Here is a 25,835-nt window from a genome sequence, read left to right on the forward strand (position 1 = left end):
CTGAAGTGTGGTTTAAATGTTTGCTGAAAGTGTGTGTGTCAATTGAAATGAAGTTTATTTAAGTTTGGGAGGAGCGCACACACACACACACACACACGCACACCTTGCTTGTAGTCTCTGCTCTAATCTACACTCTTAAAAAGTATTTACACATCTTTGTGCGTTAAGCTTTTAACACATGTGTCATTTTGTGTTAAAATATAACACAAGTTGTGTTAAAAGTAACACAAAATGTGTTGTTTCAATAATAACACAGAGATGGGTGGATTTTGGGATTCTATCCTCACCTCTTGATAGAGGTAAGGTGATTACATTTTCATGTTGTGCCTGACGATGACTCGTTGGTCGAAACGTTGCACCATTAAATCCTTGGTTATCCTGGCTGTGTGCTTCGGGTCATTGTCATGTTGGAAGACTCAGCCTCGACCCATCATCAATGCTCTAACTGAGGGAAGGAGGTTCCCCAAAATCTTGCAATACATGGCCCCGGTCATCCTCTCCTTAATACAGTGCAGTCGCCCTGTCCCATGTGCAAAAAACCACACCCAAAGCATGATGCCACCCCCATGCTTCACAGTAGGGATGGTGTTCTTGGGATGGTACTTTCATTATTCTTCCTCCAAACACGTTTAGTGGAATTTTGATCAAAAAGTTCTATTTTGGTCTCATCTGACCCCATGAGCCCTCTGGATCATCCAAATGGTCATTGGCAAACTTAAGACGGGCCTGGACATGTGCTGGTTTAAGTAGGGGAACCTTCCTACCATGCATGATTTTCAAACCATGACATCTTCGTGTATTACCAACAGTAACCTTGGAAACGGTGGTCCCAGTTCTTTTCAGGTCATTGACCAGCTTCTCCTGTGTAGTTCTGGGCTGATTTCTCACCTTTCTTAGGATCATTGAGACCCCACGAGGTGAGATCTTGCATGGAGCCCCAGTCTGAGGGAGATTGACAGTCATGTTTAGCTTCTTCTATTTTCTAATGATTGCTCCAACAGTGGACCTTATTTCACCAAGCTGCTTGGCAATTTCTCCGTAGCCCTTTCCAGCCTTGTGGATGTGTACAATTTTGTCTCTCGTGTCTTTGGACAGCTCTTTGGTCTTGGCCATGTTAGTAGTTGGATTCTTACTGATTGCATGGGGTGGACAGGTGTCTTTATGCAGCTAACGACCTCAAACAGGTGCATCTAATTTAGGATAATAAATGGACTCGAGGTGGACATTTTAAAGGCAGACTAACAGGTCTTTGAGGGTCAGAATTTTAGCTGATAGACAGGTGTTCAGATACTTATTTGTAGCTGTATCATACAAATAAATAGTTACAAAATCATATATTGTGATTTCGAAATGTCTCTCACAGTGGACATGCACCTACGATGAGAATTTCAGACCCCTCCATGATTTCTAAGTGGAGAACTTGCCAAATAGCAGGGTGTTCAAATACTTATTTTCCTCACTGTATATGTGTGTGTATATATATATATCCCTTACCTCTGTCCGTGACAGTTTTTGCAGCATCCCTCCTCCACCCCATCGCCTCTTTCTCAATTAGTACATATATCCCGGTTAAAGAGGGGGGAGTACTCTGGGTTCAGGCAAAAATTCTGAACTCAGAGCCCTTCCCTCGTACAGCACGCCAAAAATGCTTTATCATTTTTAAACCGCATTTCTACATAAATGTTTTTGTTACAAATTAAAGATTATTAAAATAATTCATATTACAGTAAGAGTCTAACGTTAAGCTACTACTACTAATAATAATCATAGCAATACAGGACTGGAATGGTAACAGTTTATTTATCATTGTAAATGATCAGGTTTACAAAGGAATTTTCTTTTTTACCTTTAAATGAATGTGAAAAAACAGGCAGAGGAATAAACCTGTTATTTGAGCAAAACAGAAATTGTTCATAAAAATGAAATTGTCGACATAACAGTGAAGGCACACAAAAACGTAGACAAGGTATGTTTTGTATAGTACAATAAGGTCATAACATTACAATCAACAATGTAATGGCAACTGAAGAGCTTAGATGCAAAACACAATAAATGAATCTGACATGTTTATCAGACTCAATAGATTTTGCCAACAAAGCAGCATTTATGAATGGCCTTAGACCAGGATTAAGCGGATTTAAAGCTATTTGACTATGGTACGTGTTGAGAGCATGCGGTTAACATCATTCTCACATTTTTGACGGATGTGGCGTTTAGGGGCTTTTGCATCTGAGCTCCTTAATTACTTTGCAATATACTTAAAAATAAACGGCATGGTTGGCAGTATTATTGATGTTAAATGCTGATTGCCAAACTGTAAATGATCAGACATGATGATAATCAGCTATTTAAGATGTTCCGTTTAAAGGTTTTAATGAACACAAAATAAATTAAAACATTCAAATATATCTAAAAAGACTATTAATGTATATCAAAATTCTATACAAAATTTTCTATATGCAAAGGAGTGTCTGAAACATCACCCTTTCCCTTGGCTTATGTTAAATATGATATACTCCCAGCATCGTTTATAAATGCTACCCACACAAATTTGCTAAATTCTCCTGCTGATAGGCTAAACCTTGTGCCTAAATGCCATTGAAGCTTTCTTTAAAAGGCTGCATGTAAAGAACAATACAGTGGTGCTATTTATTATTTATTTATTTGTAAAAACATTCTTGTTGATCACATAATTCACGTGTTCAGTATGCTACTAGCTATAAAATGCACATTTCTGAACAGTCCTCTTTGTTATGAGCACATTTAATAGGGTGTGTGCATAGCGTCACTTTAAAGCCGTCCTTGTTTGGCATCACCAATAGCTCCCCAGACATCAAACACGAACTCATCAGGGAAGGCAAAGTCACCGAGGGCTTCATCCAGAGACATGGCAAACTCATCAGGGTTCTTCTTGTCTTTGCCCACTTCAACCATCGTTGCCGCTGTGAAGAGAAAAGAAAGCATTTATTAGAATCTAGTCTGTATGTGCAAATCCAACCAAACATTTGCTTGCAATTAAAGGAACACGCCCAGATTTTGGGAATTTCGCTTATTCACAGTAACCCCCAGAGTTAGATAAGTCCATACATACCTTTCTCATCTCCGTGCGTGCTGTAACTCTGTCTGACGCAGCCTGGTCATATAATGAGACAAAGCTATCTTTTAACAGTATACATACTGGGAACTATATTCTCAGAAGGCAAAGCACTGATACTGCTACTCACTCCGCCCAAGTAGCAGTGCTTCGCCTTCTGAGAATATAGTTCCCTATACTGTTAAAAGATGGCTGTGTCTCATTTGACCTTGTTATTTGTACACGGTGTGACTAAACAAATCACAACACATAAATAGGAAAATGTTTGCGTTATTTTGTCACTTATTGGGAGCAGTATGCTACCTGAAGCCATTCACTTCCAGTCTTTGTGCTAAGCTAAGCTAGCGGGGGCTGCGTCAGCCAGAGTTACGGCACGCACAGAGATAAGAGTTATGTATGGACTTACCTAACTCTGGGGGATACAATGAATAAGCTAAATTCCCAAAATCTGGGCGTGTTCCTTTAAATTGCTTGGTCTACGCAATGCAAGATATTAGCTGGATTTAATTGGCGGGTGCATTTAAGTCTCACCCAATTCAGTGTCTCGAATGCCCATGTAACTTTCAAGAAGGTCATCAACTTTCTTCACTGCATTTTCTTCATACTCTGAGGGCTGTGGAGTTGTAAAAAAACATCAGATACACTTCAGTCAATGTTAAGACTCTCATCAATGAGAAAACACCGTTACCATCTCCTCGACTGTTGCAGGACCCTTAGAACGCAATCGTAAGGTTTCTCTGCCCGAGCCCATCTTGTTCTCTCCTGAGGATTTGCCTCCACCTCCCCTTGACCTTGGTTCAAGCATCTCTGCACAGAAAGACAAACCAACATGCACTCAATCCTGCATGATAACACTTCAAGGTTCATATCACTAAGAGGATGCCACAATTTACAGAAACTTGAAATATAATAGTAATTAACAGTAACATGCAGCATTCAAGACTAAGAACATCCTGGCAAGAGTACTACTACAAATAAGAAAAAGACGAACCAAAGGCTTTCATGGGCTCCACCAGTTTGAGGGTGAAGGACTGATCTCTGGGCAGCTCCTTTAACATTCGTGCCACCTCATAATGCCGCATACCAACGATGTTCTTTCCATTAATGCACTCAATATGATCTCCTATACAGATCACCTTCACCCCATCCATCACGCTGCCCTCTTTAATCCGCTACAGGGCACAAAAAATAATAATTATTTAAATAAATAAGAAATATAATATGATTTATATATTATTCAAGGTTCAAAGTTTATAAGTCACATGCTCAATGGAATGTTTTAATTTCGCAAGCTAGTATGCTGTAGCTAAATTAAATAAGATGCTGTATAACTTCATGTTGAATGATATTGAGTACTCATGTCAATGTTTCTAAAAACATGCATTTAAAATGGGTCTGAAACACAACAGACACTTCTTTGCAAATACAAATCCAGTGTCTTGAATTTAGAAAAGTCTAAAAATATGATCTTTCAAACACCAGGTGGCGCCCTTTAAAATCACACAAAAGGGTGAATGATTTTTGTGCAGAGGAAACTTTTGCATGGTGATAAAACACTCTCCAGGCACAAAATTTGTTTACTTTCAAAAAGTATGCAAATCATTATCTGTACAAAAGCAGCGCTAGTACAATCACAAGCTATGCATACTAGACTAACAAAACTGATGACAACACTAGGCGTGTAAGCTCTAGAAAGCAGCTCTGTGATATTCTACCTTTATGAAGGCATATCCAGCTCCATTGTCTGTGATGGTGAGCCCAAGGGCATCCTCGGACTTGTACACCTCCACCTCCTTCTTGAGCCCTTTAATGTGAGCGAAGATGAAGTCTTCCAGTCCGATCTGCCCTCCCAGCAATTTTTCCATATCAATTTTGTGAGTGTTGAGTGTGCAAAATAGGATCTGCAAGTTTAACAAACACTTCAATTTAAGGCATAAATTAAAAACGAAAAAGCAACGTGACCATCTTTTTTATTTGTTTACACATCTGCTTGTGTTTGATTAAGAATTAAAGGGACAAACGTATCTGGTGACCATTTTTGATGCTATTTCAAGATAATTAATTAAAAAATGAATTTCTGACAAAATACACACAGCAGGCAGCAGGACTATTTAGACCAAATATAAACCAGCTGAAAAAATTTCCCTTTCAGGATTTTAAAACTCTCCTAAATTATTTGAATGCAAGTAGGGATACTTAAAAACTATACTAGCCAATCTAGTTGGATATTTAATTTAAAATTCAGAAACCCTTAATTCCAAATAATGCTAAAATGACTCTAACTTACTTTGTTTTGTATTTTGACTACACATTTGGCTCCATTTAAATCATTAGCATGTTACAAAAGTAGAGAGTGCCTGCAGGTTTGTTTTTATAACCCTAGTGTAAAACAAAATGATCCCACAATAAAAGTCACATGATTTAGTTATGTACACTGTTTCATATAAAACTAGTCATATTATCTGATATCATTAAAATAAAACACTTAGAAGTGGTTTCCTGGACAGTTTACCAAGATTTAGTCCCAGATTAAAATACATGTTTGAGCTGCCTTAACTTAAAAATATCTTGCATTGACATATCTTAACATATCAATGCCAATGTTTTGTCTCAAGATGCACCAGTATTTTTTTTTGTAAGGTTAGCTTGTAAAAACTACTTATATGTCCTAATATAACTAAGGCCTAGTCCATGATTAATCTAAACCCTGTCCCTTAGGCCCGCTTTCATTAGGCATTGTTAAATTATGACATTTACAAGTAGCTTTTAAAAATGTGACATTATCAGTGTGGATCGGAGTTGTTTTCAGTTAAGACAGCTCAAACATGCATGCATTATATGGGTTAAGCCCGGTCTAAATAACTAGGGGAATAATTTATAAAACTGTCCGTAGGATTCTTACTAAAAGTCTACGTATGCACAAAGCCAAAAATGGCATACGCCAAAAACATTAAGACATCTAAAACAAAGCAATGTTCCCTTTAGAAATCACAGATCACCTGCAAGTGTGCGTACATGAATCATCCTCAGATTCCACCCTGCTAGCCCATTCTCCCATTAAGTTTGTTTTTTTTTACAACCTTTGCATGTGAACTGGCGTACGCATTATGAATGAGACCCCCACTGTTAAAAAAATCTGTAGAAATTGCAGCTGGGTTGCCAGTAACTTACTGTAGATTTAAATTTATGTTATTTACTGGCAACAATTGTTCAAAGTTAAATGAACATTTAACATTTACAAGTCTTTGTCTTTACAGAGTAAAACTAAAAAAACAGCATCAAGCAAAACATTCTGGGAAACAAAATCTGAAGCAAAAAACAGAAAAAAGTTGATGATGATTTCTGGTTCCCAGAATGCTTTGCATGAGGCTGTTATTGTATAGTTTTATTCTGTAAAGATAAAGACTTGTTAATATTTAAAATTTATTTAACTTTGAACAAACTCTTGCCAGTAAATAACATAAATTTAAATCTACGGCAAATTACCGGCAACCCAGCTGCAATAACATTGTAATTTCTACAGATTTTTTTTACAGTTGCTGCCTAAATAATATACAAAACAAACATAATGCAAAGCATGTATGCTGGGTTATTTAAAATGATGTCCCTCGTTACATTATTTTACAATTTCTGTCTTTTAATGGTTTAGTGTGTTGTTTTGTTCACCTCCAAATGCTCCAGTTATTTATACCGCCGATTTTCAATGTTCACACACAGATAGCATCACTCTGGTCAATCATTGAGCTAATAAAATATTTCAGATTAATATTTCATGTCCATATATTTACTCATGTGGCAAGCAGCCATGTACTGTACTAAGCAAGTTAATGTACATCCAGCCTGTTGTTATTACAAATCTCTTAAGGGTGCTACAAGACCCCTCTGCTACTCCATATTAAACAAACAAATCTTTCAATAATGACTTTCTTCGGTGTAGAACATAAAAATTTAGTTTGTTATTATGCAATTCCAACTGGAGCTGTGAAAAGCATGGTGTTGTTTACGTTTTGAATCTTGACTTTGATTTAAATTAGCAATGGAGATTCATGAACGCATACGTTTAGCGACCGCATAATTCTATATCTGTAGCTTAAGAAAGAAGTTTTGTCACTCTTTGTTTTTTTTTATACTCGTGTAATTACTGTTGTAGAAAAATCACACAATTGCTGTTACGATCGTATATCAGCACACTATGATTACCTGCGACCTTGTGCCCATGGTTTAATCACAGTCATGCTGATATACAGGCACAACTTACCAACGCCATGACGTGATTTGTGAGTTATCTGTTTGCAGGTTTAAATCAGTGATGTGTTGCAGAAAGTTGATAATGTGACTGGGCCAATGAAAACTTTGTGGTACCTAAACAAATAAACAATAGCTTCCCTAACTTTTTTATACCGCCACCCACTTAAAACAAGGTATTATCAAATCTCAGGACCCACCAAAATATTTTTATAGAAATATGCAGAAAAAATACATTTCGAAATACAAAAAGAAATGTATTGTTTTTTAAAAGAGAGTAGTCTATATTGCCATTTTAGTATGAGTTAGGGATGCATAACGATTTTTCGAGATTAATCTACAGCAGAATAAAAGTTTTTGTTAACATCATATATGTGTGTGAACTGTGTATAAAAATTATGTATGTATATAAATATGCACACATACATGTACAATGTTAAGAAAAAAACATGGTAACACTTTATTTTACGGTGTCTTTGTTACACATGCAACATGTAATTATTATAGAAATAACAGTTATGCATAAGTTACATGCCACTAACCCTAAACCAAACCCTAATCCTATCCCAAACCCTATAGTAAGTACATGTTGTTAATGATTAGTACTTAGTACTTAAATGTATAATTACACTGGGTAACACTTTATTTTACGGTGTCTTTGTTACACATGACACATGTAATTATTATAGAAATAACAGTTATGCATAAATTACATGCCACTAATCCTAAACCAAACCCTATTCCTAACCCCAACCCTATAGTAAGTACATGTTGTTAATGATTAGTACTTAGTACTTAAATGTATAATTACACTGGGTAACACTTTATTTTACGGTGTCTTTGTTACACGTTACATGTAATTATTATAGTAATAACAGTTAATTATGCATAAATTACATGCCACTAATCCTAAACCAAACCCTATTCCTAACCCCAACCCTACAGTAAGTACATGTTGTTGATAATTATTACTTGGTACTTAAATATATAACAGTGACGCCTTAAAATAAAGTGTAACCTTACACTGTAACAGTGATACCGTAAAATAAAATGTGACCAAAAATATATATTTATATATATATTATAAATTATACATAAATATACAAATGTATATATACATGTAAATATTTCTTAAATATATACATGCACGTGTGTGCATTTATCTATACAAACTTATTATTTCACACGCACACACACGATGTAAACAAATACTCCGCTATAGATTAATCGCGATTAATCATGATTAATCGTTATGCATCCAAGTTTAATTGCAATCCCAAATAAACCTGATATCAAAACCACTGATATTAATTGCAATTAATATGACAAAACTGTTCTTGTGTCAATCACTACAACAATCATGTGACTTTGCGCAATCCATCCCGACCCACAGTTTGAAAATCCCTGCACTATAAAGGAACAAGCTGGGAAATACTAAAGCATTCCAGTCCATTATAATTTGACATATTTTAAACAGATGACCACTGTACCTAATGAAGATTCTTACAACACAACTTCTAAGCAAAACAACCTTTGGACACAATTTAATGAGTGAAAAGATCAGTCCATATCAGCTCTTTATTACAACCTTTCATGGTGCAGAGACTCTAACAAAGATGACTTGTTTTCTCTCTCTCTTGTGCACTGCGGGCACTTTGGACACACATCAGCTGACAAGCACACAGGACGGTTTCCCTGGCTACCAGTGCATATCAAAAGGCCCGGGATTAATAGGGGAGCTTACGGACAGGGGAAAGAGGGCTGCTAGCTGGACCGCTTTACTGTGCCCTGGCGGGTTGGGGGGGGCGTGCTTTATCTGTGGGCTTGTGGGTGGATTCACAGACACCCACTGTGCGTTACCAAGGTTGCGGCTGACATCAAGCTTCCTCTTATACGCCACACAGTTTCTAAATCACAGGACGTCCTCGGCAGCTACACTGTATCATCCTACACGGTACAATATGAGATGGAAAACCATCTCACTTTCATTAAGGGGCGCATTCACTGACCGAATGAGGAAGCAGCCTGACCTTTTAAAATTACATTTTAGAGAAAAGCAGAAATCCTGTGAGTTTCTTTGCCCCAGCAATGTTAACAGATGTATCATTTCTAGGTGTACAGTAATCTATCACAACACAAGTTTTTGGGTGATGAAGAGCTCAAGAGGGCTGTTTCTTTGGTAACCGAGTGCTATTTTGAGGCCTTGGCAAGGCACTCAGTTCTGTTCAGAATGAATAAACGTGTACAGAGCCTTAAGATTAGTCATGCATTATTATCAGTAAGAACAAACCTGACCTGGTATATACTGCAAGCTGGGGTTTTGAAAGATTAACATAGTTAAATGGGGTTAAAATGCTGAAGCAGGCAGGTTTAACACCACACATACGTGTTAGATAGTTTATAAAAACGATCAAATGAATGGAGTCATCAAATCATTCATTACAACCACTAGCTTAAACAACAACTGGCTAGCTTAAATGTAACTGTTTAAATCGATTCACAACAGCAAAACAAGGTTCATCAACATTCCTCAGAGTTAACCATTAACACTGAACTATAGTAAGGATTAAAGGTGGCACCGTGTTTATCCTGTGAATTAAATCACACTTTGCAGAAATAAAAAAATATGAATGAATTTTGTTTCGTCAACGTCTCCAATGATGTATTCCTTCTGTGGTTTCTATGACCTTAACATGACACCAGTTTAAGTTTCTATGAACCGCCATGTTTCCTAAGATGAAAGCTATCTTGCATTTAGCTGCTAAGACATGTTTTGTGGCAAGTACAAACTGAAGTCTAAAGTTACAACGTAACCCTACAAACAAGTTTTAATCGAGGCGCGACTCATGTTGTGTTGGAACACCTTCCATTCGGCTAACAAAAGCAGATACATACTCAAAGGGCACGTTTAATTATATTCCCATAATGACGCAGACTAGGAAGAGCTTCTGTTCACCATGTGGGTGACGAGTATTACAACATAACATGACAAAGCTCGCTTTCCGAATGAATGGCGTAGGTCTACGGGTGATAATGGCCAATGAACTGCCTTACAAATGAGCAATGTACTCACTGAACAACTTATGAATGAAGAATTAACATGAAAGGGTCAGCACCTCCTCTAAAGTTTAATAACATAAACATGTACCAGAATCCTGCCGAAACAGACACAGATATACTTCAATATTTGATATTAATACAGAAAAGAAATGAGCCTTTATTCTGCATAAAAAAAAATCTTATTAGATTCTCATTACACTGTAAAAAGATTTGTTGGTTTAACTTAAAAAAGTAAGTTACTTTAGTTCAACTTAAAAATATATTTTAAAAATTGTAAAAAATGTTTGTCAACTAATAATGTTTATTTGAATTAACTCAAACTCTTAAGGCAACCAGGTAACTTACTTCTATAAGTTGAACCAACAAATCTTTTTTTAAAGTGATGTTCTTCAGACAATCATCCTGTCCAGACATAATTTTATTAAAATCTACTCAGAGGCATCAGAAATACAGTACTACCATGATGTATGAATACCAGGCATGTACCGATGTGATTTTTTTTATTGCAACATGATCTCACAAATTTCTGTGAAATAGTCACGCATTATTTTGCTCAGTTTTGCGTGGCATTGTCACTAGGGCTGTAATGATATATCATGTGTCCCATTAAAAAGACCGATCTAAAATCGAATCTGCATCGCGATTCTGTGTTTTATGCGCAGCTTGTGCGTGTACTATGGCGTTTTGGTCAGTAAGAAGTCCGTTATCAATCTAAAATCATTATGAATCTGAGTTGTTTATAACGTGCATTTAAAAAAGCAACACTCGTTAAACAAAGTCTTTCAAAATATTCTTTATTATCATGAAAATACCTGAAACAATTTGAAGAACAGTGATATACATATTCCTGTAGACATTTCCTGAGCCGTTTCTCAATACCAAGTACGCCAAACTCGGACTTGTGTCCTTCGTAGTTCGAACTTGCAAGTTCAGACTCTGAAGAACGAACTCCTGACGCGAAATGCATTCTGGGAAACTTCGCTGTCATAAGTCCACACAAGTCTCCTCTGATGCCTCCTCGATAAAATGGGCGGATCAAGAACACATCCGGGGATTTTATGTGAACTTAGGCTTGATGCGAACTTTGAATTGGAACAGTACTTGGGCCGCGACTGATGACGTTTAACAAGTCCACAAGAACGCAAGTACAGACAAGAACGCATATTGAGAAACGGCTCTGGAGTAGGGTTTGTAACGCTACTTCTTCTATTCATTTAAATTCATTCATTGAGAAAACGCGCATTTGCACGATAAATCGTTACAGCCCTAATTGTCACGTATTTCCACCATTTTACGTGCCTTTGCCACGCATTTCTTTTCCGCGTCAGCTTCACTTATTGGTTACTCAACTGTTTTTCCTATTTTTAAAGGACAAGTTCGGTATTTTACTCTTAAAGCCCTGTTTTCAGATTATTTATGATGAAATAGAACGGTTTTGACTGAAATTTCGACATATGATGCTGGCCCGAGAATTTTCGGGTGTTTCTTGTATCACCTCCCACCTCTATAATGGCTGTATAGGTGCACAGGAACAATCCTTCCTAAAATGCATTAATCTTTTATTTATAAAGATGTGAATCTCACAGAGTGGTCAGGGGTGTTCACTGATATGCTCACACAAAAATCGCTGCAAAAGATGCTTTCCAACAGGTTTTATATAGTTTTTGCCACCTCCATTGATGTGCTGTGAGGTACGGTATTACCCCGCTCTGGGAACGTTGTTTGTATTCTTGTAATTGGCAAAGGCGGATTATCGCCAACACCTGGGCTGGAGTGTCTATTATTTAAGCTCTCAGCGGAAGAAAGGTCGACAAGTTTACAACGAATGGTAAAACACCTGTTGGAAAGCATCTTCTGCAGCGCCCTCTGTGTGAGCATATCAGTGAACACCCCTGACCACTCGGTGAGATGCACAATATCATTTTATATTTCCTATGACCATAACGTGGTCTTTATAACAACTTATTACACGGCTCTCTGGAATGCTTGATTCTGATTGGTCAGATGAGACATTTGCAGGTTCGTTCTTTTCAAATAATAACCGCTCCAAAGTAATAACGCATAGCTGGTACTACTTGTATGTTTTAAATCCCTCCGCGCCAACAAAGATTACTGTTTGGCGCCATCTTGTGACAAACACTGGACAACCACAATTAAGAATGGAAATTTTTGACATTCATTTTAACATGTACGGAAAAAACAAACCATTTAAACAGTGGATAGAAGAAAGAACAACGACAAGACACAGAGAGCTTACTGAGACTGAACTTTACAAAATAGAGCATGACAGCTACGAAGCCAACACTCAAAAAAAATACAGAATGGGCACTAAAAGACTGTCTAACAGAGAAAAAAATGGAGACCGACAAGTATGAAGCAGAGGATCTTAATAATAAGGTATTACGATCATTTTATGCATCTGTGCAAAGTTTCGCGGAAGGATAAAAATGTTAATTTAAAACAAATATGCCAATAAAATGTTTCAGATTCATATTCATGTCCAGTTTTTTTCTTATGTGGCAAGCAGCCGTGTAATAAGCGGGATAATGTAGAGGCAGCCGGTAGTTATCGGGTACATAAGCCCCTTCAGTGTGATACAAGACCCTCCGCTTCGCGTCGGTCCTGATCACACTGTCGGGGCTTATTTCCCGATAACTACCCCCTGCCTCTACATTATCCCTTACATAATAAATGCAGAATTACATACCGAATCAATGCATAATTTAACCTTATAAACTCTTACTTAACTGGAATGTACAGTTTAGTCAGATTGTTGTTGGTTACACAGGATCTTTCTCTATAGTGGATGATGCTATCTATAAACCATTACGGAAATCTAGGTTCAACATACTACATACAGCTGTCAACGCTAGGCATGTGAACGCATTATGCTGACAATACACTAATAGACAAATAATGTCTGCCAAATTAGATTGAAAATTGCTCATTTTTGATGCAAATCCTCCAGCATTTCAAAACTAAAAGCCTAACCATTCACCACTAATTTGAATTAAAAAAACACGCGCTCAAATCACAAGTTTTCCAGAACTGCTTTCTCTCATCTTAAGAGAAACTACATGGGAAGTAGTTGGATACAGACACACACTTTCCAAGAAATTATTAATCCCCTATGCATTCACGTGTCTTCACTGACGTTTAAAATGAAAATGTTGTTGTTTTACTAATAGACTTAATATTGAAGATTTGGTCATAGTCATATTAGGGCTTTTGTCATCCGAACTGACCTAACAATTATTTTCCATTTCCCCAGCTCTAAATTGTTTAAAACAGCTATTCTGTCCTAATGTTGTATCTGTCCTATTGTGAAATACTTAAAAGGCCTACATTGGAAGGTCATTTTGGCAATGTTATAAGAAAAACTGATAATATGTGTTCATGTGGTTCAATTGGTAAGCGTTAGTGATGCAAACACCAAGTAACACACACACATACTGATAAAATGTGTAGCTTAATTGCATTGGAAGTTACTTTGGATAAAAGCGTCTGACAAATAAATGTAAAGATATTAATTTACTTCTCTTTTGGAGAAGAGGGAAGTCGAATTTACTAGTCCTAACCTGCAACCATTCAAAGGCCCTTAAGCAAATTTCCAGTCTAGTAGGCCTACTCATTTCGAGAATACTAGCCTGAAATTTGAGGACACAAATTTTCCTCGAAGGGAGCAAATGAAGAGTTTATTATTATTTTGTTTTATGGTGCTACTTAGCTGTATTTTTTAAGTTATGAAGGTTTAAATCAAAACAAACCAACTGCAGTTGAATTGAAATTAATTGGAATGCACAACCAAAAAACGAGATTTCTGAACAATTAAAAAAAACGGTGGTTATGTTGTTTTGCAACGAAACTCTTCAAATACAGATATAACAGGTCATTACAGAGTCCCATAAGAAGACATACTGTAAAATATAATCAATTATGAAATATATGGTGGAAAGCAAAAAAGTAGCTTCTGCTTAATTCAGAACATAGAAAGCAAAACTTGCTGTAAAGTAGACAACAGCACCTGCATGCAAATGCTAAACAAATGACCCATTGGCTCCAAGAGGATGCCTTAATGTCACGTAGTCCAACATGCGCAACAGAGCTCAAGTGCCGTGGTAAAAAACAGACTTTGACCAGGTAGCTTTACAGATGCAGCATTCAAATGCCTTTCTCACCTGTGCTAAACCAATTCAACTGCCTTACGATAATGGCTGGGAAAACTCCAAGCTTCAAGTCACTTGACAAAGAGTCCTTTTGTCACATTAATGATAGTGAATGTTGTAAAAGCAAATGTTAACATTCTAAGGGAGGCCACTTTAACACGATAAGCACTGACTTTTAAACAAGGTCCACTTAATTTAATTAAAGAAAACAAAATAAGGGTTTAAATAAAGTCAATACATTGAATGCGCTGATATATGCAGTAATGTGGCAAAATAAGGGTTTAAATAAAGTCAATCAATACATTGAATGTGCTGAGTATATATGTAGTAATTTGAGTATGCCAAACACAATTTGAGTACAACAAAAAAAATCATTTGCTTATGATATCAAATAACCTCTTAATATCTAAACACAATTACTTCTATAACCTTCACAGTTAAGGCACTGCCTTAAAGATATACCATAGTAATAATAAAGGCATGTAAGAATCACTGGACAAGAGATGCAATAGACTAACATAACACTACGCAGTGCGATCTGATGTGTGCCCTTCATCCCTGGGGTAACCAGCAATTTATTATCACATGTTAGGGCTGTGCCCACTGCACAGGACACGAGGGACTTCCTCTAAGGGCCTCAACTGCTGCTGCCATCCCAAGAGTCTACACATCTGAACATGTTTAAATAATTATGAATCGATTTACATTTAAGACATTAAAGCAATTATGGACTGAGTTACTACAAACTTCACTGTCAAGTTCAGCTAGCACTCAAGTTTTGCTGATCTTTAAAAACGTGACACGTTATAGCCAGCGTGCCTTTCCAAACAGTCTGGTAACTAGTCTGACTGGTTTCAGAAATACAGTATACCCCCATAGGTCATTTTAGCACAAAAACTAGTTACTCAAAGCTGAATGCCATGTAAGGGTCACAACAACAAAAAGTATAGGGACAGTCATGCCCATGGGGAACACTGACACAGGGAGGCACTTTTTTAAGTATTCAAATTAATGTTTATCAATTGAGGTTTCTTAACATGCTACATTAAGTGTTTACAAAGCCTGTGTATTTTGTTACATGTTTGGTTATAAATTTAGAATAGAGGTAGGGGAATGTTACATTTACATTAAACACTGACTAAATGTAAAGTTTGTCAATTTCATGTCTATCACATTTTATTGCATATTTTCTAATGCAACCGAAACAAGGTGTCTCTACAGAAAAAAAAAGCACCTGTGTTAGGTTACAACCAGCAGAAATTTCTGATTTAAGATCCATAAAAATAAAAATAAGTTGTAGGAAAATGTAAACTATCCCCTTAAGCGTTTTGAAAAGTTGGAGATTTCAGTTCAGGTAGACGCACCTTATGCAAACACCACGCGCAGTGTTTTCCGACCATTGCTTTTATTTGCAACTTCGTTTGTGTAATTTTTTCCTACTCACTGGCAGCTGACACAAGTCGTTATGAATTATTAATCGAGATATAGAGATAAAAACTGAGATTTACCTCATCCGGACTTAAATTAAACGCTTCTGCTATTTTGCTGTACAGCTCTTTGACGTTCGTGAAACCCTCGATCCTGCCGGTTGGACTCCCGTGGGCGAGCTGCGTGTGAAACACCAGCTTCGGTCGCAGGTTGGCAGGTGGAGGTGGGAGTCCGCCACCGTTCACCGCCGACTTCGCGACTCCTCCACCACCCGAGTGTCCGCTGACCTCCTCATTTTCCACTAAATTCGAGCTTTCCTTCGACTTGTTTTTCTTTTTTCTGAGTCCCAACGGCATGCTTGCTCCTCCTGTAAATCCGAGGGGGGACTGAAGTACGCGGACGGCTAGACCATTGGAAGAAGAAAATCCACCTGTTGAAAATATTCTTGTAATTAAATCTTCACCCTTTTCGAAAGCTAACCGGGAAGTCTGAAACTGTTATATTCAGGTGGGTTAGAAATGCCCGTGGCGACCTACTGTAAACTATCTTGCCGTTGGTGCGCAAACAATGAGTCAACTATTGCCAAGCGCGCGCGCGCTCCGGGAAGGAGTCGCCACAGAGCGCCGTGACGTCATCCAGAAACTCATTTACCTGCCTCAGGTGTTTGACAATGTTTTAAAAACCCAGATTGGTAAAAGCAGATTAACTTTAATATTCGCTTTACCAGAATACATACACATGTGACGTTTGATTGTACATGATAAATATACTTTATCCTGGTTAGACGAACTAGTAAGATTGCATAACAGCTGGGCGTGTTCCGTTCCGTGTGCTTTTCTCACGTCACGGTCATCGTAAAAACCAACAACAGCTTACACATAATGAAATAGGCACGACTTTGTTTATTTTAGAATCTCCTTTTCACGTTTCTGGTTTATTAATCTATGTTATTTTAAGATTTGCTTCACTTTATTTTCGAGCTAATATTGAACGATTATAGTCTATACGTTGTGACCATGATAAGCAAGTGTTGATCACTTTTGAACCTGCACGTTTTTCGTCTGTCATGTGCGACCGAACATATGGCGTCCTCTGGCGGATATATCACGTATAAAATCTGGAGCAGTCGACTTAAGGCTTTTGTACCTCAAAATGTTTTATTAATTATATGATAAGGATTTTATCCAGAAACTTACATCCTTACACAAGACACTAGGAGAATAAATAGTTAAAATATAAGGAAAAATAATAAAATTATGCAAAACCCATAATATTCATTACTAAACGATGCTACCCACAGCATAATGTAATAACTTCCTGGTTTCTGTCAAAGATAGTTACCAATGTGATCACTCACATTTAAAGAGATCTGACAGATATCAGACAAAAAGGCATTATTTTAGTTTAGTTCGTACAATTCACTGCATTTAGCAAGTCATTGTTACATTTAAAACAAAAAAGAAAGTACAGGATCTGTCAGAACAGATGTGAGTTCACCTTGAAAATTTCATGTAATTTAATCTACATGAAAACAACCAAAAACAAAACATATTTTAATCTATTCTGTGTAATACTGAAGACGTATAAAGTTTCAACATGTTTTGTTAAATGGCTACTGCACAATTTAAATAAAGCATTGAAAACAAAAACCGTGAAACGAACTACAAACATTTACTTTCAGACAGATAGACTGCACTTTACATAAGTCATGCTACATAATTTATATATATATACAGCAGTAAAATAAGTATTGAACACGGCACCATTTTTCAGTAAACATATTTGTAAAGGTTTAATTTACATTTAATTTTCACCAGATGTTGGTAACAACCCATGTAATCCACACATTTAAACATTCATGATTACAAATAACTTAATTCATGGACATCTAATGGTTTGATTTCTTTGCATGTCTGGATTGCATGTCAATAGCACCTTTATATATTTACTAAAAATTAGATGGTGATGTATTCAATACTAATTTTACCCACTGTATATACATATATGTATTACACACAAATGTATAAAGAACAAACAATTAGATAAAAATAGAAATTGCACATTCTCAAAATCTGATTTGTCATTATAGTCCACATATAGATGGGACTGAATTGTTCATATAGAAATGTCACTAAAGTCTGTTCAACCTGCCTTTATGAGGTCGGTAAGTGCCGTTTCAGGACGTCCTTGGCATTAGATGGCAAACTGTCGGGAAAGTTTACGTCAAACTCCACAATGAGGTCTCCTCTCTGTTCGGGGTTCTTTGGGAAGGGCAGTCCTTGTCCAGCAATTATCTTCCTCATGCCAGGTTTGACAACATCGGTTATCTTCATATTGCACGTTTTACCATCTATCGTCGACACGGTGACAGAACATCCACATAATGACTGCAATTAAAGAAATATAAAACAACTGTTAGCCATATAACAAACTAAATTTCACACAAATTTTCACATGAATATGTTTTACTGCTCATTACTTCTTGCAAAACCTTCTAATATAAAGCCTTTTTCTATTACAAACATCTAGGCTGTTTATTGACTAAGTTAAAGCATAGAGTTTTATGCATGTCTGGTGTATGACAGTAATTTTCAAACATAATCTGCATGCTTTTTACGCCTTAGTTTACCAGGTGAAAAGCTTTTAAAGCCTTACATATACATGCACTGTAATGTAGGCCTGTCCTACTTTAAGTCCCCATGAAATCAAAACGAACAATTCCTATTTTTAAATGGACTATTGCAGTGTTGTTAATTATAAACTATTTATCTGTGTGAGTCTTTTTTATTTAATTCATGTGCCCTCATGAACTTTAATCAGAATTTGAAAATAGTATTTTCCTCATGTGATTCCATTTGACTCTGAAATACGTCACAATATGAAAGTAAAGGCGATCACGACTTCCTGTTCAAAGGGACTTTAAAGGTGCTGTGTGTAGATTTTAGCTGCATCTAGTAGTGAGATTTCCCTTTCAAAACATATCATGTGACTCTGGACCACAAAACCAGTCGTAAGTCACACAGGTATATTTTTGGAAAAAGTCAAAAATACCTTGCATGGGTCAAATGATACATTTTTCCTTCATGCCAAAAATCATTAGTATATTATGTAAAGATCATGTTCCATGAATATATTTTGTAAATGTCCTACTGTAAATATATCAAAACTTTATTTTGGTCAAAAATCGCAACCAAATTTGGCCAAAAACTCATATGTGTTATATGTGTGTCAGGATCCTGCCCGAATCTTGTTTTGTATTATATCTAGTCATGTTGGTAGGGTCCTGACAGTACAATGTTTTGTGTGGGGAATGCGTGGTCTCAGTGTTGGTTATATTAGATCACGTATTTCCCATGTCTCGTCACTTTTTACCCGCTCCCTTACCTGTTATTATTTTCACCTGTTCCCCTCCTTAGTTCTCTCTATTTAAAGTCCTTGTGCTATTTGTTCTGTCTACGTTCGTTTTGATTTGTTCCTGTCGTGTTCCAGTTTAGAAATGTCCAGAGGTCTAGTTCTTTGTTAGTCTAGTCCAGGGGTGGGCAATTCCTGGTCCTGAGGGCCACAGCCCTGCAGAGGTTAGCTCCAACCCTAATCAAACACGGCTGAAAAATCTAATTGAAGTGTTCAGGACTGTTTGGAAATGACATTCAGGTGTGTTCAATTAAGGTTGAAGCTAAACTCTGCAGGACTGTGGCCCTCGATGCCCACCCCTGGTCTAGTCTGTTCCAGTTTACTGTTTTTTTCCTGATCTATGTATAACTATGGTCAAGTAAATGAGGACCATTTTTTTGTTTTGCCCCATTGTGGGTTCTTGTTTTCTGTTTGTGTAAATAAAGTCTTTAGTGTTTTTTCTACTTGTTTATGCGCTTGGGATCATCCAACATAAATCCTGACAATGTATTGCTAAAGAACTTATGGGTAATTGAGATTAATATCTCACCCGAAAGCTAAATAAGCTTTCCATTGCATTGATGTATGGTTTGTTAGGACAGGACAATATTTGGCTGAGATACAACTATTTAAAAATCTAGAATCTGAAAAAAATTTAAATATTGAGAAGATCACATTTAAAGTTCAAAGTCTAAATTAATGCTGGTTTTGTGGTCCAGGGTCACATATAGAAGCTATGGTATCCGCCATGGGACAAACGTCGTTTTCATGTTATTTATGCATATTCACATTGATTTACAGTATGTTCTAATCTGTACACAGTCTTACCAAATCTTTGTGACAGCACAGCATGAAATTTACACATTATGCCAGCAACCAGCAAAAACCTGTGCTATACTGCTTATAATGTCTGCAAAACATAAATGAGCTTACAAGCACTAGAAGGTTTGATTAGTTAGACCTCTATGCAGTTCCAATTACAAACACAGGACTGTCTGCCTTATAAGTACATCTTGATGGGCCTGTAACAGTTTATGTGGGCGAGCTCCATTTCTGGCATATCACTACAGCTGATCCTGCTCATGTCCCTTCCTATCCAAACAAGTTACGTAAGTGTCAAGATCTTGCACAAAGAATGTAACACTTTTAGTTACTATGGAAATGCATGAGGCATTGGATTGCATAAACCTGTATAAAATAGTTTTTCCCTCAGATGTTGATGGATGGATCGATGAATTGGATAGATGGACAACTGAATAGAACATGAAATACAGATAGACAGATAGAGATGGATGGATGTATAATTGGATGGATAGACAAACAGATTACATGGACAGGCGACTGATAGATTAATGGTTAGATGAACAAATGTAGATAGGTAGGTAGGAAGACAGACAGACAGACAGACAGACAGACAAACATGGACTATGGGGTTCCTATGGAATGGATAATTGGATGGACGGACAAATCCATTTAATGTAGATAGACAAACATGGACTATGGGGTTCCTATGGAATGGATAATTGGATGGACGGACAAATCCATTTAATGTAGATGGATGGATGGATGGATGGATGGATGGATGGATGGATGGATGGATGGATGGATGGATGGATGGATGATAGATAGATAGATAGATAGATAGATAGATAGATAGATAGATAGATAGATAGATAGATAGATAGATAGATAGATAGACAGACAGATAGACAGACAGACAGATAGAGATGGATGGATGGATGGATGGATGGATAGAGATGGATAGAGATGGATGAATGGATAATTGGATGGACGGACAAACAGATTACATGGACAGGCGACTGATAGATTAATGGTTAAATGAACAAAATCCATTTAATGTAGATAGATAGATAGATAGATAGATAGATAGATAGATAGATAGATAGATAGATAGATAGATAGATAGATAGATAGATAGATAGATAGATAGATAGATAGATAGATGGATTGATGAATTGACAGACAGATAGACAGACAGACAGATAGGGATTGATGGATGGATGGATGGATGGATAGATAGAGATGGATGAATGGATAATTGGATGGACGGACAAATAGATTACATGGACAGGCGACTGATAGATTAATGGTTAGATGAATAAAATCCATTTAATGTAGATAGATAGATAGATAGATAGATAGATAGATAGATAGATAGATAGATAGATAGATAGATAGATAGATAGATAGATAGATAGATGAATTGGTTATATTAGATAATTGGTTAGATGGACAAATGAATATAATAAATAGAAATACAGATAGACATACATACAGATAGAGATGGATGGGTGGATGGACCAACAGATTACATGGACAGACATACTGATAGATTAATGGTTAGATGAACAAATAGATGGATGGATTGATGGATGACTTGGATAGATGGACAAAACGAATAGAAATACAGATAGATAGACAGACAGAAAGAAAGAAAGAAAGAGATGGATGGATGGATGGATGGATGGATGGATGGATGGATGGATGGATGGATGGATGGATGGATGGATGGATAGATAGATAGATAGATAGATAGATAGATAGATAGATAGATAGATAGATAGATAGATAGATAGATAGATAGATTACATGGACAGACAGAATAATGGTCAGATGAATAGAGTGATAGATAGATGGATAGATGAATGGATGGATGGATGAAGAGAATACATAAACATGGATGGATGGATGGATGGATGAAGATCTTACCTGACGCAAACTGACCCGAACCGGGTACACTATATCAGACCCTTCTCGTCGGAAATGGGCGTGAGGTTTGTCCTTAATGACAAACACAATATCTGCGGGAATGGTGTTAGGCGATTCGTCGCCTTCTCGTGGAAACGTGATTTTGGTTCCTTCTTTCCATCCACGTTTGATCTCAATGGTGAGGATTTTGTCCTCTGTTCTCAAGGTCCGACCGTCCGGATTCAAACGCTTGCGTGAGATTTTCATGCGCTTGGTGCTACCGTGAAAAACCTCCTCTAAAGTCACCCGGAGCTCGTGGTGGATAGCGGGGTCTTGTTTTCTGCGCGGTGGCCCTCCCGGTCCAACGTGCCTTTCGCGCGGAAATCCGTTAATATTAAAGCTCGTAAACGAACCAAACGGGTCACTGCCGTCCACCTCCATATCATCATCTTGTCCATTGACTTTCCTGCCAAACAATTTCTCGAACGGATTGGCGCCACCGAAAAACGTGGCAAACGTCGCGTGAGGATCCCCATGGAAGGTGTAGGTGAAGTTACCCCCTGGTCCGTCCGACGCCCCTCCACCTCCTTTAAGACCTTATAAAAACATATAGAAGAGAAAATAGGTATGCATATGGAATAAAGCTTCCAAAGAGATAGGCCCCCATCCCCCAAATGCTTACTGTATGCGAGCCTGTACCCCATTAAATAAACACATACACACATCACATAATCACCCAGATATTTATATAACACCATGACATTTACAAGACATCCAAACAAGACGGTCAAATAGTGCTCGATATAATAAACAGTAATATAACACAGTCCTTTGGCTCCGTTATTACAGAATAACGCCTTGGTTGAGCATTAGCACCAGACAAACCTATAACTTATGCTAGCTATAACATTATCCTCAACTAATATATTCTGTGATTTCACGTCACACTGCATTTCGTGATCTGACATGTTAAAGAGAGCAGCATTAAGCATTTAAAAAATCCCATTCACTGTCTGATATAAAATCGGGTACCTTCTTCGCCGTATTGATCATATATTTCTCGTTTCTTTGGATCGCTAAGAACTTCGTAAGCCTCCGCGACCTCCTTGAATTTCTCCTCCGCATTAGCCGCTTTGTTTTTGTCAGGATGCCATTTCAAAGCCTGTTTTCTATATGCCTTTTTAACATCGTCGTCCGATGCTCCTTTAGCAATTCCCAAAATCTTATAGTAATCTTTACCCATTTTCTCCTACAGACCGTTAAGATTGTGTGCTGACTGTGGCGAGTGTCAGATCCTGTGTGATGCAGATGGCTGCTGGTCCTGTGATGTTTGTTTGGAGGCGGTTACTCAAAACTAAAGATCGCGTTATTTTATCCATTTTAAATAGCCATTGCTCCCTCCCCTATACCAGTAGCTCACCGGAATAAGAGGGCACTTTCTAGAAAGATCTATCTGTCTGTCTATCTATCTATCTATCTATCTATCTATCTATCTATCTATCTATCTATCTATCTATCTATCTATCTATCTATCTATCTATCTATCTATCTATCTGCCTGTATATTTGTTTGTTTGTTGTTTGTTTGTATGCATGTTGGTCTTTCTAGAAAACATTCTCATTTTCAGTGCAATTTTATTCACCAAACCAGTATCTATCTATTTATCTTTCTACACTGATCAGCCATAACATTACGACCACCTACCTAATATTGTGTAGGTCCCCTTTTGCCACCAAAACAGCCCTGACCCGGTAAGGTATGGACTCCACTAGACCTTTCTATCAAAACCAGCATTCACTTTTTCGGCAATTTCAGCTGCAGAAGCTCGTCTGTTGGATCGGACCACAAGGGCCAGCCTTCGCTCCCCACGTGCATCAGTGAGCCTTGGCCGTCCATGACCCTGTAGTCAGTTCACCACTTTTCCTTCCTTTGACCACTTTTGATACGTACCACTGCAGACCAGGGAAACCCACAGGAGCTGCGGTTTTGGAGATGCTCTGACCCAGTCGTCTAGCCATCACAATTTGGCCCTTGTCACAGTGGCTCAGATCCTTACTCTTGCCCATTTTTCCTGCTAACACATCAACTTGTCCTCAAATCTGATGTGTTAGAAGCAGGAAAAATCCTATAACATTTAATCTCAAAACGACATTCTCAGGTTTAGTACAGCTTTGATTCATATTAACATGGCACCCAGTAAACATTTGAATATATTCACTATTAGTAATGTTTTTTTTCATTATTCTTTTAAAATGTGAGCATTATGTGGATTACAGTTTTTCTCAGTCGCTTTGGAGCATTCTCAGATCAGGAATTAATTTTTATCAAAACACTTTGTTCAACCTCCACATTATCAAATCAGTTATGTACAAAAGCAAATTCTGCTTTGATACAATCATACAGATGATACGATAGTCTGCTGTTTGCTATATTTTCAATTGCTTATGTAATTTTCATCAAAATACATTATTCCTGCTGAATAGTCTAAAAACATTTAGAAATTAGATCAGTGCATAAGTCATGACATGCAGAATGGATTTTTGTAAACTGAATTGATGAATTGCTGAATGGGAATGATTGTCTGAAGTGTTAGATCACTGTATTGCTACGTTGCGAGCAAAGATATCTGTTGTGATGTGGATGAGAATCTGCCTAACATCCTGGAGCATTAAGGTGTCCAATGGGAGAAAATTTTGAGTTGAGGTTTGAATTTTTTACATTATAAAGTGAACCTTCATATTCACAAATATATATGTTCTGTAAAATATTATTTATTTGTACCACAATGTGTGTAACTTTTCACAGAAAAAAGTAAAGGTGTGAATGTGAGTTCTGTCCAATCTCTTGCAATCAATATTTCACATATACACTAATGAATAACTTCACATAAGAAAATACTGACACCTATCATTAAATGCTCTTGTTATATTGACAACATGGGTAAACATTTTTGTCTTGTTTATGAACAATCACACAAGGACTTGGCATTTTGATGGGTCTGACATGTTTATTGACATTAAAATTGACTTTTGAAAGATGAACTAAGGATTTTGAAGTTTTTTGAAGCTTTTGCAGGAAATCCATAATGTTTGTACAAATTGTTTTAGAAATGCACTAATTATTTTTGCAAACTTTAAGAATTGTTTCAAACTGCGTAAAACTGGAATATAACATCAGGGCTATTGCTGTTGAATCTATATCAAAAAGCCAAATAATATGGAACCCTGCATCCAGGTTAAAGTCTCATAATTATTCAATTAGAAAAGTTAGATTTTTTTTGTTTGAATGTTAATATTTTCTTAATAAGTACATTTTACTGGTCATATTTTCACTGAATGCTCTTTGCATGATGATTTTATACAGAAAACATTAAATCATATAAAAACATTTTTTCAGTGGTTTCACTAACAATTGTCAACTATCTAGTAGACTACCTAGCACTTATTATCTTAACTTACACTAGAAGATAGTAAAACGAAGAGACCACAGATGTAGGCTGCTGAACGTCATTTTCTAATAATAAAATGAAAATCTCAGATGTTAACAGGCAGTGATGTTTCTAAGTATAGTTGTTAATCTTTCCCTGGTGCATGGCAGCTTCCCAACCAAAGATCCAGTTTCCTCCACCCAAACATTTTTCTTTACCCCTACTGGCTTTGTCTATTTGACACAATCTTTAATAAAACATTAATCTTAAATAAAACAATCTGGTCAGAAATCCATAGTTTCACATTTTGTCCAGT

At 37.0% G+C, this 25,835-nt stretch overlaps 2 protein-coding genes across 2 annotated transcripts; both read right to left on the reverse strand.

Annotated features, from left to right (window-relative positions):
• Positions 1-1,781: 1,781 nt before the first annotated feature.
• gipc2 (GIPC PDZ domain containing family, member 2) lies at positions 1,782-16,593 on the reverse strand. Its single transcript, XM_055202797.2, has 6 exons — positions 16,074-16,593; positions 4,810-4,995; positions 4,086-4,266; positions 3,783-3,901; positions 3,626-3,707; positions 1,782-2,942 (listed from the first exon to the last, which is right to left on the reverse strand). Exons 1-6 carry the CDS (start codon positions 16,347-16,349, stop codon positions 2,791-2,793), a joined length of 996 nt encoding a protein of 331 aa, XP_055058772.1. The 5' UTR covers positions 16,350-16,593; the 3' UTR covers positions 1,782-2,790.
• A 531-nt stretch (positions 16,594-17,124) lies between these two features.
• dnajb4 (DnaJ heat shock protein family (Hsp40) member B4) lies at positions 17,125-23,462 on the reverse strand. The gene is made up of 3 exons (XM_055202796.2): positions 23,125-23,462; positions 22,114-22,688; positions 17,125-18,380 (listed from the first exon to the last, which is right to left on the reverse strand). Exons 1-3 carry the CDS (start codon positions 23,333-23,335, stop codon positions 18,147-18,149), a joined length of 1,020 nt encoding a protein of 339 aa, XP_055058771.1. The 5' UTR covers positions 23,336-23,462; the 3' UTR covers positions 17,125-18,146.
• Positions 23,463-25,835: the final 2,373 nt, after the last annotated feature.

Source organism: Misgurnus anguillicaudatus, chromosome 2 (genome assembly GCF_027580225.2).
Source record: "Misgurnus anguillicaudatus chromosome 2, ASM2758022v2, whole genome shotgun sequence".
NCBI classification, from domain to species: Eukaryota; Metazoa; Chordata; class Actinopteri; order Cypriniformes; family Cobitidae; genus Misgurnus; species Misgurnus anguillicaudatus.

Coding starts and splice junctions, on each gene's coding strand:
- dnajb4 (XM_055202796.2), bottom strand. CDS start 23,335: ATGGGTAAAGATTACTATAAGATTTTGGGAATTGCTAAAGGAGCATCG. Junction 22,689..23,124: donor TGATCAATACGGCGAAGAAG/GTACCCGATTTT, acceptor TGTTTTTATAAG/GTCTTAAAGGAGGTGGAGGG. Junction 18,381..22,113: donor TTCGGGTCAGTTTGCGTCAG/GTAAGATCTTCA, acceptor CTTTAATTGCAG/TCATTATGTGGATGTTCTGT.
- gipc2 (XM_055202797.2), bottom strand. CDS start 16,349: ATGCCGTTGGGACTCAGAAAAAAGAAAAACAAGTCGAAGGAAAGCTCG. Junction 4,267..4,809: donor CTGGATATGCCTTCATAAAG/GTAGAATATCAC, acceptor TGTGCCCTGTAG/CGGATTAAAGAGGGCAGCGT. Junction 2,943..3,625: donor CATTCGAGACACTGAATTGG/GTGAGACTTAAA, acceptor TTCTCTTCACAG/CGGCAACGATGGTTGAAGTG.